The following is a 17,252-nucleotide window of genomic DNA, read 5'->3' as shown; positions in this document are numbered from 1 at the left end:
TCCTCTCTCTATGCAGCCCAGCATTCTTCTAGCTTTAGCTATTGCCTTGTCATATTGCTTCGCCGTCTTTAGATCACTAGACACTATGACCCCAAGGTCTCTCTCCTGTTCCGTGCACAACAGCGCTTCACCCCCCATCGCATACAGTTCAGATTACCACATCCCAGATGCATGACTGTGCACTTCTTGGCATTAAATCCCAGTTGCCATATCTTCGACCATTCTTCAAGCTTCCTTAAATCACGCTTCATTCTCTCCACTACTTCCGGCGTCTCCACTCTGTTGCAGATCTTCGTATCATCCGCAAATAGACAAACTTTACCGTCTATCCCTTCCACAATGTCGCTCACAAAGGCGCTGAACAGAACCAGTCCCAACACCGATCCCTGTGGCACTCCACTTAACACCGTTCTCTCTCATCACACTCTGTCTTCTATCCATCAATCAGTTTGTAATCCATGCCACCACCTTGTTGCTCATTCCCATGCTTCTCATTTTGTTCATGAGTCTTCTATGCAGGACCATGTCAAAGGCTTTACTAAAATCCAAGTAAATCACATCGAGTGCTCTTCCCCAATCCAATTCTCTAGTCACCCAATTAAAGAAATCAATCAGATTCGTCTGACAGGATTTACCCTGGTTAATCCATGCTGTCGCAGATTGAGCAAGCCACCAGATTGTAAGTAGTTCACTATCCTTTCTTTCAGCAGAGTCTCCATTAATTTTCCCACCACCGAGGAGAGGCTAACTGGTCTGTAATTTCCAGCCCCCTCTCTACTCCCACTCTTATGAAGCGGAACCACCACTGCTCTTTCTCCAGTCACTCAGCACCACTCCCGTTTCCAGGGATCTATTGAACAGGTCACTCAGTGGACCCCCCAGTATAGTCGGCGGCCGCCAGCGAAGCCCATCCCACTCACAGCAGAAGAAAAGGGAGGCCTCCAGGTCATAGCGTTAGAAGCACTGGGCGGCCGCCTGGAGCACCACGGGTCTCAATCTGACAACTTTGTAGCCTTTTTTTCTTGCATAGAAACTGCTCTGGCTAGTTGTTGCTGCGTGGCTGGGAGCTAGGAGGAGAAGGGAATGGAATGCAGCTGCTGAGCAGGTAAGGGACAGAGACCATGATAGAAAGAGTGGAAGGATGCTGGATGGAAAAAGAGAGAGTCAGGGGATGCTGGACAGAGTGGGGAAAGAGAGGAGGGATCAGAAGGATGCTGGGCTGAAGGTGGAGGGATAGAAAGGATGTTGGAAAATGCAGGACAGAGAATTTGGCCGTGAGTGGGAGAAGAAGCTTGAGGCGGCAGCAGCAGTTCAGGTCTTTTGAGAAGGGGGATCAATGGTAGGAGAGAGTGATTCATGAATTTACAGAAAGGATGGTGGATGCACAGAAGAGCCTCCAGGTGGAGGTGGCGGGGATAAGAACACTATCTGATTCAAATAAAACATAGGATAAGCATAGAGGATTTCTGAGTGAGAGGAAGGGGCTAATAAAGCTGAACAAGAGATGTGGATGGGCAAACTGAATAGACCATATATGTTTCTCCATCTAGGAAGTTGAAGGGGAGAGGAAGCATGGTGGGGGAGGAGTGGCTGTGGAGAAATACAGAAAAACACCAGACTTAGAGGTTAAACCAAAAATGTTTATTCTGAGCTACTTACAATTAATTTGCTACAAAATATTCATTCAGTGCAACACAAAAGTATTTTATTCTTGTGTTACAGTGATAGTGTGCACAGCACCATGTTGAATGTGGAATTTCCACATCACCTATGCACATACGAAGGGGTGTGAGACGCTGGTCACAGATATATTTTCTTTTCATTGGAATTATGTAAGCATTATTACATTGTTGTAATCTGCTAAAATATTTTCTTATATTTCTAAGAATGTTCAAATAATGTTCCATTTTAATATGCCGTGTAAAGCCATCATAGCAATTGCTTTTGCTTAGTTTTATGTAATTTTGATTTTTTTCAATGCATAATTCTCCAGGGTGTAGATAGTAAAATATTGGTCTAGAAGGAAAACACTTCCTGCTTCTTTTGATTATGGATAAACCAGTTAACAGTTGGCCACTGGTTTCGGTTACATTTCATAATTAATGTTGCCAGTAATTACAAGCTTTAGGGAGTCAGCATTTGCATTATATGGGATAGGATGGCACACATGCCTTAATACTTCTTAAAATGCATTAGACAAGGAAAAGCAGAGCAGAAAAATGGTAAAATAACTATGAATGGAAATTCTTTCTTTAGACATGCACGTAAACATTTTAAAATCTTCCTCACAGCATTATACAAGTAATAAGAATGCATGATCACAAACATTTTTGTCTGGGACTAAATTAGTATGAGTGCCATGTTGTCTACTTCCATGATCATTTTCTACAAAAAAAAACGGCAGGCTCCACCTTCCATATTTATCCAGTGGGGAAAAGGAAGCAAGTTCTCAGAGGTACCAGGCTGGTGACCTGACGTGACCTGACTGGTCCACTTGGATACGCAACATAGGTTTCTTCACCCGTTGCCAAACATCATCCAAAATCCAACTGTGTCTGTCTGTCTTGTCACAACTCTGCTAACACATGACAGCACCCCCCTCCTCCCATCCCACCCTTTCACTTAACACCACCATTATAATGCAACCCATGGTTTATTTGTATGTTTGGTCTAGATCATTTTTTGCATTAATCTGCTCATTTTTGCTTTGACTTGATGTAAACAGCATAGCCCTCGAAAGCTACTCAGAAGTCTTATTAAGTGAGCCCAAAAAATTGGTATGACCTACTATATATTTTTTTTTTGTTGACCTTTATTTCTGATGTCGCTCTGTGAAATCGGTCATCTTGGTTCTTGTAAAGTTTCATTCCCGCCCCCTCCAGAAAATAAATATATCCCTAAATGCAACCAGTCTTTCTGCACCTGTGGCATTCGTTAACAGAAGCCCAGCAGCACAACAGATACAGCAAAGGACAAGCAGATTCATTCTGGAATTAGTTCATGCACTTCAGGCAGCTCTTGTAATGGAAAAAGAGAGCCTAGCAGACCTATTACAGTGACATTAACTGACCAGTCCAACAGAGACCTGGGATAGCCCTTCAGGGAACCGTCTCCTGTCTTCTCAGTCACAGGCTGCTAGGCTGAGGTCAAATGGGAGGAAAGGCTCTGCAGTCAATAGGCCTGGATTTAGGCCTAGGTAATGTAGGCAACTGTCTCCAGTGCCAAATTCTGATAGGCACCAGAGCATTGCCACTGCTGACATGTCATTCTCTGGGCCTGCCCTCACTTCGCCATGCCGCTTAATGTGTAGCACAGCTCTGGCCTAATGTGAGCAGTACTGCACGTTTACATCATGCCTTGCCCTTCACACAGGTTTCCATGGTAGCAGAAAGCCCATGTAAGAGGAAAGGTCAAGGTCGATGCAGAGCCTGTGAGTGGGCCATGCTTCGCAGGCCCCTCACTGAATTTTCTTTTAGGAGTTGCAGCTGTTGCAGAGCAGAGACCATTCTACAGGAGAAGCGGGGCAATGACTCAGAGGTCAAAGTAGACGCAGGGGTGATCCTTGGGAAGGCTTCGCCCCATTGCTCCTTTGATGACTTCTGTGGGAAGGGAGAGGTGATGGGAGAATGAGTCCACCTCCACACACATTTATCCTCCCTCCCCTCACCCCTCACACACACTCCTTTTATCTAAGGGCACCCATAGTTTAAATCTGGTCCTGTGTGTCATACATAAAGGGGTCCACCTTAGACTTCCCTTTCCTGCTTCTCACAACCGATGCAGACAGCTGGATTTTCTTCAAGTTGTAGCCACAGAAAGTCTTAGGTCTAGTAGGAGCTGGTAATGGGGCTGTCTTTAGGCTGAAGCAAAACCTGGTGCAATAATGAAATTTAGGGCTTTCCAGAGACCATGAACTGACTACCTGCCACCGCCATGGGCTGTTAGCAGCTGGGCCCATGAATGGACCCAGTAGCTTCCCCCAACGTCTGGTAAAGAACTGGTGTATGGACAGAGACCTTTGTTTTTAGTTTTTATATCATTATACCCAGCAATGTATCAGTATTTACTAAAAGAAGAACAGAAATGGGAGAAGTCAATGGGAAATAAATGGCCTATCATTTTTCCAAGTAAATAGCATATTTGTTCTTGTTGTAATAAATGTTAATACATTCTGGGGGAAAATAAAATATAAACTGAAAACAAAGGTCACTATGCCTGGAGCAGTTTGGGCCCATGCACCTGACCCTGCTCCCTTCACCTCGAAAAAAGAGCTCCACCTAGCAAAATGAGCAGGAGAGGAGCAGGATGTCTACTTAGAGTCTAAAGAGAAGATGGCAGATGTATGACACAGAGGAGGAAAGTTATGACTGGGTAAGATGGGTTGATTTAAAGGGGGAGCCCACCCACCATCTGCGAAACTTAACTAAAGGGGGGGAGCTCACCTACTTTAGTTTTTCCCCCTTGACCGTGTCACTGAGCAAGAGCTGAAGCAGGTTCCAAGCAAGGGCAAAAGAGAAACAAAGAGCCCACCATCACACTCGTACATTGAACTCACATTGAGATTTGATTTTGTGAATTTATTCCCAGAGAGTGATCATAAAATACAGTACAGTAGGAAAGTAAGCACTCTCAATCTGATCCCATTATCCTCTGTAACTGTCAGGGCACCCATTTTTCCTGGAACAAATTCAAGTTCCATCAGGGGGATCACGTTTCATTCTTTTCCTTCAGAAGGCACCGTGAGAGCTGCTGCAGTGAAGGAGGAAGGAAAGTGCCTGATGGTCACTTTCAACTCATCTGACATGACTTGAGGACGCGTCTTGGCTCTTTGCTTCTTGGCGTTTGGTGCTGCTGATTGCTTTTGCTTTGTCACCTGGAAAAAAAAAATGGCAGAGATGATATTACCACTAAGTCTTGCTTACACAGTATAGATGTCATTCAATGCATTGCTCTTACAAAAATGTCCTTCAGTAGGCTGCAATATGAATGCAAACCGGTTAATCTCCTTAAGAACTTTTGACTCTGTCTTTTACATACAGTGTATAGAAACATTATCACTGCTCACTGGGGTGGCAACTTTCAAATGGGTGCACGGGGGTACATATACACGGCCATTTTATAACATGCACGCACATATGTTATAAAATAGCCCTGGCATGTGTATGTACGTGCCTCATTTTACAAGTGTACATCCATGGCTGCACAATGAAAAACTTGTGGATAAAGGTGAGTCAGTTGATATAGTATCTGGATTTTTAGAAAGTGTTTGACAAAGCACCTCATGAGAGACTCTTGAGGAAATTAAAACATCATTCGATAGGAGGCAATGTTCTACTGTGGATTGAGAACTGGTTAAAAGATAGAAAACGGAGAGTATGGCTAAATGGTCAATTTTCCCAATGGAGAAAGGTGAATAGTGGACTGCTCCAGGGATCTATACTGGGACTACCGCTTTTTAAATATTTATAAATGGCCTAGAGATGGGAACACCTAATGGTAAATGCCCTCGTACCTTGGAGGCAGTCAAACAGCTTGGCAATCAGCGGCAAGGAGTATTGGTCCTTTTTAGTAATAGCATTTAACCCTTGGTAGTTGATACAAGGATGTAATGACCCATACTTCTTGGAATCAAAGAAAAAGCCAGCCCTGCCTGAAGAGATAGAAGGCCAGATGAAACCTCAGTCAAGGTTTTCCTTGATGTACTTGGACATTGCATTGTTCTTGAGAATGGATAGAGGGTACCCAGTGTCACGAGGCGGTTCAGTATTTGGCAGCAAGTCCATGGCACAGTCATACTCCCTATGGGAGGACAGAATTTCAGCTTTCCTCTTGGAGAAGACATCAGCATAGTTGCTGTATTGTGAGGGAAGACCCACTAAGATGGTTGCAAAAAGGAGTTGTGGTAGTGAGGGCTCCACCTGGAGAACTGTAAGGAGGCCCAGTCAAACTGTGGAAAGTGGAGTTGTAGCCATGAGAGGCCCAGCACTATAGGATGAATTGCTCTATCGATGACATGGAACACCAAACTTTCCAAGTGTAGGAGGCGCAGTGGCATGGGTGATCTGGCCGGGTAATGGATCTCCATGAATAGAAGAGATGATGATGAAGAACGGAGTTCCTCTGGGAACCGTGGGAAGCTGTAGGTGATCAACAAGGGCTTTCATAACAAAGTTTCCCAGAACCGGAGTCAACCAAGACCTAGGTGGTAAGTTCTTTGCCATTCACAAAAATAGTCACTGGGATTATCAGTTGAGGAGCTGAAGCCTAGGATCACCTCCCCTTTTGAACCTAGGCTCTGTAGTTTCCTGGCTTCACTGGGCACTGTGCAAGCCAGTGCCCGATGCTGGCACAGTAGAGAGAATGTCCCAGCTTGTTTCGGTGAAGCCTCTCTTCAGGAGTGAGGCTACCCTGGTCGAGCTGCATAGGTTTTTTGGGATGTATCTGTGCAGACGATGATGTCAGTGGAGAAGACAGTGGACACTGGAAATGGGGAACCAGCACAACAGGTCTGTGCGGAGGGCAGAGCTCCCTAGCCTGTTGTTGGAGGTGACGGTCGATTCTCCCTGCTGTATTGAAGAGACCATTCAAGGATTCTGGAAATTCATGAGTGGCCAGCTCATCCTTGATCCGGGAGGACAGGCCCTCAATGAAGATGATATGAAGACTGTCTTCTCCCCAGTTAAGCTCTGTGGCCATGGTCCAGAATTCTGTTGGTAGTCCATCAGTGTCCGGTTGCCTTGGCACAGATAGAGGAGATCCAAACCCGCCATGGCTAACTGACCGGGTTTGTCAAAGACAAGTTTAAAGGCTTTACAAACTGTTGCAGATCCTGAAGAAGGGGATTTGATTGTTCCCACAATGAGGAGGCCCAGGCCAAGGCCTTCCCTCTAGAACAAAGGTAGTTTTTATGGGATCATTGGGAAACAGTGCCGGCTGGAGGAATAAATGCACATAGCATTGATTCAGGAACCCTTGACACTGTTTCGGGTTCCCAGCATACCAGTAATTGCAGAGTGGGTTGAGCGGTTATGGCTGGAAGAGTGACGACAGCCGCCGGAGGTGCAGGAGCAGCCAAAGCTGCTATAGCATTCAGACGGGTGCTGAGTCATTACATCAAAGCCACCAAGAGCTCCAAAAAGCACTGCTATTCTTGTATCCTCTGTGCTAGGCCTGGGATGGCCTGATGCATCTGCCGAGTCCATGGCCTCAGCAATTTGTTGCGGGTATGGACCCTTAGGCCAAGGTGGAGTTGGCGCAACCTGCAGGGAAGGGCCCTGCAGGTCACCGCCATGACCAGGCAGAGCTGACTGATGCAGAGGCCCAACTGGAACTTCACCAACACCAGCCCACACTCCCCTTAGGTTATGAAGGACTTAAGCACGGGCATCTGTGGAGATGAAGATCCAATAAGTCGAGAAATACAGGTCAGCAGTACAGAAAAGAAGTGAAGTCAGAGTATAGCAGCGGTCAGGGCAGGCAGTAGGCAACCAAGGTTAGGTTCAGGCTGAGGTCAGAGACGGGCAAAGTTCACTCACTGTCAAAGTTCAGGCATTGGTCAGAGGCAGGTGGAATTCAATCAGAAATGGAAAGGCAGGCAATGGTCAGTGGCAGGCAGAGGTCAAGCAGTGTCAAGGTCCAATCTAAAGTGAAAGCCAGAAGTCCTTCCAAAGGGGCAAGGAACGAAGAGGAAGCAGGGGGGACAAGGAGCCAGAGAAGCAGGAAAGAGACACTGGAGACAGACGAGGGGAAGACTGACCATGAAGAAGACAGGGCCTCAGAACTCAGACCAAACTGCCACCCAGGAACAGGACATGGAAATCAGGAACACAATCAGGAAAGAGGCCCAGCAGGAATCAGGAACCTGAAACCAGGATCAAGAACGTGCAAAGGCAAATCGCAACTCCAACAGAGTTAACCTATTGCCGAGGCACTGAAGGGGTATTAGTCTCAGACTTTTATAGGGCTGAGATGATGATGTCAGCAGAGAGCGCTTCCAAGATCTTCCTGCCACTGGTCCTATAAAGCTGATGGAGCCGGGGTGCACACCCTAAGGGAGGCAGGGCCCCATGGTTTCAACAGCGTCCTGCCGCACAGGAAGAGAATGGTTCCAGGAGCGTCACAGTGCAGCACCCTGTCGTGTCTAGGGGAGATAGCTTAAGTTGGGGAAGTCCAGCAGGAATCTGGAGGTAAGCGTGGCGGACTGAGGCGGTATGGACAGGCCCGGGCTAGAGGTAAGAGCGGCGGTCTGCAGGCCCATGCACGGATCGCTAAGCACAACAGGTACAATGACAGGAAATGACTCAAAGTTGTTGATGTCTAATTTGCTATATGTCTTCTTTAATTACAAATAGGTCACAATAAATTTGTTATAATTTTATATTTTGATGTATTGAAGGAGTTGTCTCCGTCGTTTTTGGTCTATATATGACAATGTATCCTGTATTAATAAAAAGTATTTAAAAAAAAAAAAAAAGAAATAATGTAGGTGTAAGTACAGGGCCAGGCTAAGGTCAGAGGCAAGTGGCAAGAGAGAAGGGTCAATGTCCAGGCAAGGGTCAGATCCAGAAGTCAGTCCAAGGGCAGGTTTTGGAAGACAAGGAGAAAGACTGACAGAGCAGGGCATGCAGGCTGGACAGGCTGGAGAGACAAGGCAGGCACAGGATCAGGAGCACAGGAGTCAGGAAGCAGCAGAATACACTGCACACACCAGGATGCAGGAGACCCTTTGCTGAGGTATCTGATGGTAGTCTGCGGTGGCCTTTTATACCTGGAGCGAGTGATGACATCAGCGGGCTCTGAAGTCCAGTATCCCACCTCTGGCCCTTTAAGATGCAACGCATGTGCACGCCTATCGAGATGGGAGGGTCCGAAACGCGATGAGGAGAAGCAGTGTCAGAAAGAACATCTGTGCTGGGCCTGCTTGTGCCTGCCCACAAGCCGCGAATCGTAACAAGGGGCCTGAAGTTCTTTGTTATCTAGGCAGACAGGTTTCCATTTTTCCCCTCTTGACTGAGAGTAGAAGGCACTGGTGATCTTTAGTATCCAAATAGTGAATAGCCTCTGACGTTTATTTTATTATTGTGACCTCTAGTGGCCACATGGACCTTTATTGCCATATAGTGTAAGTAAAAGCAAGTTTGCTTACCGTAAACGGTGTTTCCGTAGATAGCAGGATGAATTAGCCATGCTGTATGGGAACTGTCAATCAGGGCCCAGGAGGCGGAGCTTCTTAGCAGAGTTAAGATCTTTTTGATCCTCTGCGGCTGCGTGAGGGTTCCCGCGCAGCAGTAACGGTTCTCCTCAGTCTGTAATTAAGCTTGAGCGTAGCGGGAAAAAACCACGACTGACAGGGAGGTGGGCGGGTCAGCATGGCTAATTCATCCTGCTATCTACGGAAACACCGTTTACGGTAAGCAAACTTGCTTTTTCCCGTCGATAGCAGGGCTGAATTAGCCATGCTGTATGGGAGTCCAAAGCTCCCGTGTACATGGTATAAAACGTTTTGGTAGGTGTAATAGCGTGGCAGTCGTGGCTATTACCCAGAAAAGGTGCGTAGAACTGATTGTCCCAGCGTAGCATCTCCCACAGATTGTTTATCTATGCAATTGTGGGATGTGAAGGTATGCAGCGAAGACCACGTGGCTGCTTTACAAATATCCACGGGTTGAAAGTTCTGTAGATGAGCTAATGATGTGGCCATAGCTCTTACTTGATGGGCGTTTGGCCTTGAAGAAAGTTCTGTTCCCTTAGCAGAATAGCAGTATCAAATGCATTGTGCTATCCAGCTAGAGATTGTACGCTTCGCTACTGGTGCTCCAGGAGCGTTTGGGTTGAAGGATAGGAACATTTGAGAAGATCTATTGAGGGAATGTGTTCTTCTCTTATGGTATGCTAATGCCCTCTTGCAATCTAGGGTATGCAGTAAGCGTTCTCTATCATTCGAATGAGGTTTTGGAAAGAAAATTGGTAAGTCAATGGTTTGATTGAGATGGAAGGAAGACACTACCTTTGGAAGGAATGAAGGATGAGTGCGTAGTACAACCTTATCATGGTGAAACTGTAGATAAGGCTCGTAATGAACAAGAGCTTGCAGTTCACTGACTCTTCGGGCAGAGGTTATCGCAACTAGAAACACTGTCTTCCAAGTGAGGTACTTCATGTGTGCGGATTCCATGGGTTCGAATGGATACAGCATGAGTTGTTCAAGAAGTAAGTTGAGATTCCACGGAATCGGTGGTTTAGACACCGGTGGGCGTAAGTGCAGGAGACCTTTGAAGAATCTAGATAGAAGCGGATGTTCTGCCACTGAGTGGTTATCTAGTGGCCGATGATACGCTGCAATCGCACTAAGATGGACTCGGATAGAGGAGGTGGCCAATCCTGATTCGTAGAGAGAGTGCAAATAATCTAGCAAGGCTGTTGGTGAATAGTCTATGGGTGAAAGGTTGTTTTCCCCACACCAGGCCGAGTATTGTTTCCATTTGAAGGAGTAACTTCTTCTGGTGGATGGCTTCCTAGACTCGAGAAGAATAGTTTGCACCATGTGGGAAACTCCTTGTTCAGTTAATAATGCCCGTTCAATCTCCACGCAGTCAGGTGGAGTGATGAGAGAAGCGGGTGAATGAGAAGGCTGTTGTCTTGAAGGAGAAGGTCCGGACGGTCCGGGAAGCGGATCGGCTCTTCTATTGATAGACGTAGGAGGTAGCTGTACCATAGTTGTCGCGGCCACGCAGGTGCGATGAGAATGAGTTGACTGCCGTCTGTGATGCATTTTTGCAACGTTTTCGTGATTAATGGAATCAGTGGAAAAGCGTAAAGAAGAGTTGGGGTCCACGGAATCAGGAAGGCATCCTGAGACAACCTGTGCTGACTGGGTCTGATGGAACAAAATTGAGGCAGTTGAGTGTTGATTTCCGTGGCAAACAGATCTATTGTTGGTGTACCCCAACTGTTGAAGGTTTCCTGCAGAACCTCGGGATTTATTCTCCACTCGTGCGGATGGAATACCCGACTCAGTCTGTCCGCTCTCGTGTTTGCAATTCCCGGTAAGTAAGAGGCTTGTAGGTGAATGGAGTGCCTGTGGGCGTGACCGAAGATCTGTAGCATCTCTCTGCAGAGGGACCATAAACCGGACCCGCCTTGTTTGTTTATATAGAACATGGCTACCTGGTTGTCCGTGTATATCATGACCCTCCGACCTCGAAGGTAGTCCTGAAAGGTGAGCAGGGCATTCCGAATCGCCCTGAGCTCCAAAAGATTGATTTGCAATTGCTGCTCGTCGTGCGACCATAGGCCTTGCGTCTCTAGAAGATCCAGATGAGCTCCCCAGCCCTTCCGCGAAGCGTCTGTTGTAAGGACTGCATTGTGAGGCTGAGGGTTGAATGGAGCTCCTTTGCTCATCGTTGGTATCTTGAGCCACCAAGTGATGTCCTGTCTCATTTGGTTGGTTATACACACTCTTTTGTGTAATGGTTGAGTGTGTTGTGTCCACTGACGTTTCAGACCCCACTGAAGCCGTCGCATATGGAGTCTTGTGTTGGGGACTGTGAAGTTCGCAGCTGCCAAGTGTCCCAGAAGGCGTAGCACTGTCCGAGCCGTAGTAGTTTGCATGCCCTGTAGGGCTAAAAGCAATGAACAGATTACCAGTCTCCTTTCCTCCGGAAGGAATGCTCTGGCTTGACACGTGTCCAGACGCACCCCTATGAATTGTAGAATTTGTGAGGGCTGTAACTTGGACTTTGGGTAATTGACAATCAATCCCAGTCGTCGTAGACAGGTTAGTGCCATGTTGAGATGCGATTCCAAAAGCACCGGATCCGACGCTACTACTAGCCAATCGTCTAGGTAGGGGAATATTGTTAGTCCCTGTAAGCGAAGATGAGCCACCACTACTACCATGCACTTGGTGAATACCCTGGGTGCTGCCGACAGTCCAAAGGGTAGCACTCTGTATTGGTAATGCTGGTTGTGATACTGGAAACATAGGTATTGCCAACATGATCTGTGGATCGGGATATGGGTATACGCATCTTTGAGGTCTATTGAGCACATCCAATCCCTGTGTTGCAGTAAGGGAAGGATGGACTTTAAGGATACCATTTTGAATTTCTCCCGGACTGGGTGCTTGTTGAGTTCCCGGAGGTACAGAATGGGTCGAGTGCCCCCCGATTTCTTTGGAATGAGGAAATATGGGGAGTAAAACCCCCGGCCCTTTTCTTCCCGGGGAATCGGGTGAATTGCTCCTTGATGAAGCAGCGTGGTCAATTCTTGGGCCAGTTGGGGTTGACAAGGTTTTCCCCTTCTCAGGGGAAAATGAGGAACGATGGGTTTGGATAGGAAGTGTAGGTGATATCCGTCTTGAATAATGTCTAGAACCCACTGATCTGTCGTGATGGATTTCCATGCATCGCAACAAGCGGTTATCCTGCCCGGGGGATGTTCCGGTAGGGATGGTGGTAGCGGTGGCAGTGGAGTCAAAAAGACTGAGCAGTCTTAGCTGGGACTGCCGTTTGTTGTTGTTGCTGTGGTTGTCGTTGTGTTCTTGGTTTTCCCCTCCTCTGCTGTTGTTGAGGAGGGTTGTTATGTGTTTGCCTCTGGTAAGAGGTAAAGGATTGTTGTCTGAAGTTCTGGTAAGATCTATACGGTCTTCTAGTGTAAGGTTGTCTACGTGATGGAAAAAATCGTTTCGCAGACGATGGAGTTGCTAGTGATTGGACTGCCAGAGCCTGATCCTTGAGTTTGCTCACGGTCTCGTGTAAACGGTCTCCGAAAAGATTATCACCGGAGCATGGTAAGTTTGCCAATTTTTCATGGAGATCCTCTCTGATGGCACTAGCTTTGAGCCATGCCAGTCGTCTGGCAGAAATTGCCATAGCTGAAGCCCTTGAGGAATTCTCAAATCCCTCATACACTGCTCTCAGCATTTGACGCGTGCATTCCTCCATATCTGAAATCGGGGACGGAATGCTTTCCCCCACCTCCGTAAACATGCCCTTGGTGGCTTGCAGACACTCGTATAAATATTGAACCATATAGAAATGGTGGTGATTAATTCGAGATGTAAGCATTGCGTTTTAATAAATTCTTTTCACAAAATCGTCTAGACATTTATTATCCTTTCCCGGTGGAGCCGAAGTATGCGTCTTTGTTTTCCGGTACTTTTGGAGTGCTGACTCCACCACTATAGATTCGTGTGGTAACTGTGGAATGGAATACATGGATGGTTTCTGTAGCTTAAATTTTAAGTCCGTCTTCCTCGATACTGCTGATAGAGTATAGGGTGTATCCTACGATTTCTGTAGAACGCCATGTAACACTGTATGTGGTGGTAAGGCTGACGGCTCTCCGGGGGCATCGAAGATTTTTAATAATCCAAATGTTTCTGCCCTTGGTTCTGGCAATTTTTGAATATCTAGTTTCAAGATATTACCCATCTTGTCCACAAATTTAGGATACGTGAGATCCTCTGGTGGGGAGTATGGTTCCGCTGGTTGTTCCGGTGGGTCAGAAGGGTAGCCCGTAGATGAACCCGGCGAGGAATGCTGTGACATAGAATCTATGTGTTGGGACGGGGAGATGGGATATATCGGTGGAGAGTGAGCTCCAGAGGCAGGTATATCCAGTGGAGTCTGCGGTGGAGTTTGTGCTGATTCCCCCGGAACAGCAGATTCCGGAGGAAGGGTGTATGTTGATTGCAGGGATTCGAAGAAGCCTGCTAAAGACTGTGTAAGGTCTCAGAATGCCTTGGAAGTGTGTTGTGGCATTGATGGACGTTGTACACCCTTAGGTGACTGTGATGGAAGAGGAATGGTATCCTTATTCTGATCTGAATGGTCACTCCAATTAGATTCACTGTGACTCCTGGAATGTCCCGAGTGTAAAGTGTTGGGGGACTGCGATGATGAAATAGGAATCACCTTGTGAGAGGAGTAGGCAGAACGAGTGGAACTACTCCTATAATGAGAGGATGAAGAGGAGGAAGATCTCCTACTCTGGAGATGTGCCCCGTGATGTTTCCTCGCTTCACCCTGATGTCTCTTCGAGGGGGGCGATGAAGTCGAACGATGATGGCGCCTCTTTCTTGAAGAGGAGGATTTGCTGTCCCTCGACCTTTGGTCTGAACTTGGTCTGTGGAGTGAGTGTTTCCTTACTTCCAGAGATTCTTGTATCCCCGAGTGGGCATATACCAACTCTTGGAGAGGGTTCAGTGTTGCGATAGGTTGAGGGTCTGGAGTGGATTGCTGGTTCCCAGCAGGTGCCTCCGGATCCCTTGAACTGCCTAGTTTACGTCTTTTATGGTCCGTTGATTTAGGAGATACTGATAGCGGACCGTGTGTCTTTGATGAATCACGTTTAGAAGTCAAGTTTACTTTACTCGAGCCCGAGTCTTTTTCTGGCGGGCCCGAATGCATACTTGGATGTTTGTGTTTCGGCGCCGGCCTCGGCTCCGTGTGCTTCGGCGCTGGTTTTGGTTCCGGGTGCTTCGGGGCCGGCCTCGGCTCCGGGTGCTTCGGCGCCGATCCCCGCTCCGGGTGCTTTGGCGCCCGTTCCAGCTCCGGGTGCTTTGGCGCCGGTTCCGGCTCCGGATGCTTTTGTGCCTGTCTCGGCTCCGGGCGTTTCGGCGCCGAGTGTTTCGGCCCCGGTCTGCGATCTTTCGGCTCCGGGCGAGCCGGCGCCGTGTAAGTGTCCGGGTCTGGGTGGTTCCTGGGCGCCGAGAGTGTCTTCGGCGCCGGTTGTGTCTTCGGCGCCGATTTTGAAGTACTAGGCAGTACCTTTCTCTGCGCCGACAAAGTTCCACCTTCCGGTTGTGATTTTTTCGGCGCCGATGACGACCTCGGACCCGCGGCCTTGGACAGCAACAAGGCTCTTACCGGATTTTCTCCCCAAGGTCTTTGGGAACAGGGCTCGGTCAACTTGAATGGCTCCTGTTTCCCGACGTCCCTTTCGTTGGAGGGACCAGGTCCCTGGTCCTCCATTTCCCTGGGCCTTCTTTTCGTGTCCCTTACCTTCGGGGACTGAGGATCCCAGGACGATGCTCTCTTTGCCGGAGAAGAAGATTTAGACTTTGGTGCCGGCAAAGAATGTGTGGTGGAAGTTTTTTCTTCTATTTCCAGCCATCTGTAGCTTCGATGACGCCGAGCTCTCGGCGACATTCTTTCGCAGTGTTCGCAGTCGGCTTGTGGATGCTCGCGCCCGAGACATCGATAGCAACGATCATGTCCATCCGTGACGGACATGATCTTGCCGCGGGGCAAGGCTTAAACCCCGACTGCTTTTTAGACATTTTTTTTTTTTCGCTCTTCTGAGGAGAAGAAGGGCTCCGCGTGCGGAAAAAACCAGACTGAGGAGAACCGTTACTGCTGCGCGGGAACCCTCACGCAGCCGCAGAGGATCAAAAAGATCTTAACTCTGCTAAGAAGCTCCGCCTCCTGGGCCCTGATTGACAGTTCCCATACAGCATGGCTAATTCAGCCCTGATATCGACGGGAAAAATTGATTTACGTAATTGTCTCTTTAATGTTCATGATCCATAAATAAATGTTTGCATTTAGGTTTATATTATGTAATATATTGCGTGCACTTTGGTGGTTTCCAGGTACTATAATCTGCCTGACCTTGCAGAGTGTAAAGAGTGTATTTTATTAACTTTTCTCCTTGAGCAGCACCCCCAGCATCGTTGGCACGAATTGTGAAGAATGGCAAAGACATCACCATCAGTCGCAGAGCAGAACCCAGGACCTGTGTGGCACTGCTGAGAACTGGTGAGGAAAGTTACAGTAGAAAGCAGGAATGCAAATGGGCTACAGTAGATAGTCAACAAAACAAATAAAATCTATTTGGCATGGACTGAAAATGGATAAGAGCAGCAGCCACCATAGAGGCTTCATTAACACCCTTCACCTACCCACCTATACAGAGACAAGGCAAAGCTGATAGAGCCGGGGTGCACACCCTAAGGGAGGCAGGGCCCCATGATTTCAAAATATAAAATTATAACAAATTTGTTGTTTATTTAGTTATTTATTTATTTAAAGAATTTATATACCGGGGTTCCTGTATAGTATACATATCACCCCGGTTTACAAGGAACCATAACTATCGCTAAGGAACCGTAACTATCGCTTCATTTAGCGGTTTACATTGAACATTTAGTGGTTTACATTGAACATTTAGCGGTTTACATTGAACATAGTTAATTTGAGAAAACATAATAAAACATAAATAAACATAAATAAACATAAAATAGTTAATTTGAGAAAAAGTATATAATATGGTTAACCAGTTAATAACTAAAAAGCAGGTTAATAAGTAAATAAGTAAGTAAATAACATTGAACTTGATAGAATCTGGTAACAGGATAAAGTATAGTGTTGCATATGCTTAAGTACAGTTTCGTGTTAATTTCTTCAGAGAGATATAAGCTGGGGAAGATACGGAGGATATGAAATGCCTTTTTTCTTGCTCATTAACTCTATGGGAAAGCTTGTTCGAACAACCAAGTCTTAAGTTTCTTTTTAAATGTAGCGTGGCACGGTTCAAGGCGAAGGTCCGGAGGGAGCGAGTTCCAGAGAGAAGGGCCCGCTGTGGATAGAGCACGTTTCCTCAGGGAGGATTTCGCCTGTTGTGTGGTTAGTCTGTACTGATATGCGCTTCTAGTTGGTTTCACTGATGTGTGTAGCTGGATTTGAAATGTTAAATTGAGTGGAGCGATATTATGTAAGGCCTTATGTATCATCATTAAGGACTTGAATTGGATCCTGTATTTTATCGGGAGCCAGTGTAGATGATGCAGGATTGGGGTGATATGGTCTCTTTTTTTGGCATTTGAGAGAATTCTTGCCGAGGCATTCAGGACCATCTGAAGTGGTTTTGTGGTGCAAGCTGGTAGGCCAAGGAGGAGAGAGTTACAGTAGTCCAGTTTTGGGAGTATGATGGCTTGTAGAACCATGCGGAAATCTCTGTACAGAAGGAGTGGTTTTAGTTTCTTTAAGGTTTGTAGTTTAAAGAAACATTCTTTTGTTGTGTTATTGATGAATTTGTTGAAGCTGAATCCACCATCTAAGATGACTCCCAGGTCCTTTACTTGTTGAGAAAAAGTATCCGGACTTTGGTTGGCGTTCAGAGGAGTGGATGGGACATAGTTTTCCGGTGCTATAATGAGGATTTCAGTTTTGTTTGTGTTTAAGACTAGGTTGAGGCTGGTGAGAAGGTTGTTGATAGCTGCGAGACATTTACTCCAGTGTGACATGGCT

General features: G+C 46.8%; 1 protein-coding gene across 1 annotated transcript in view; it reads right to left on the bottom strand.

Moving 5' to 3' along the window:
• Positions 1–1,619: 1,619 nt before the first annotated feature.
• LOC115084009 (cathelicidin-1-like) overlaps positions 1,620–17,252 on the bottom strand; it is a 41,199-nt gene continuing 25,566 nt past the window's right edge. The window contains exon 4 of the mRNA XM_029588258.1: positions 1,620–4,873. Within this exon, the coding sequence (XP_029444118.1) occupies positions 4,715–4,873 (159 nt within the window). The 3' untranslated portion in view covers positions 1,620–4,714. The remainder of the gene's footprint in view (positions 4,874–17,252) is intronic.

This window comes from Rhinatrema bivittatum, chromosome 2 (assembly GCF_901001135.1).
Source record: "Rhinatrema bivittatum chromosome 2, aRhiBiv1.1, whole genome shotgun sequence".
NCBI classification, from domain to species: Eukaryota; Metazoa; Chordata; class Amphibia; order Gymnophiona; family Rhinatrematidae; genus Rhinatrema; species Rhinatrema bivittatum.
This window is presented reverse-complemented; position numbering and strand designations above follow the sequence as displayed.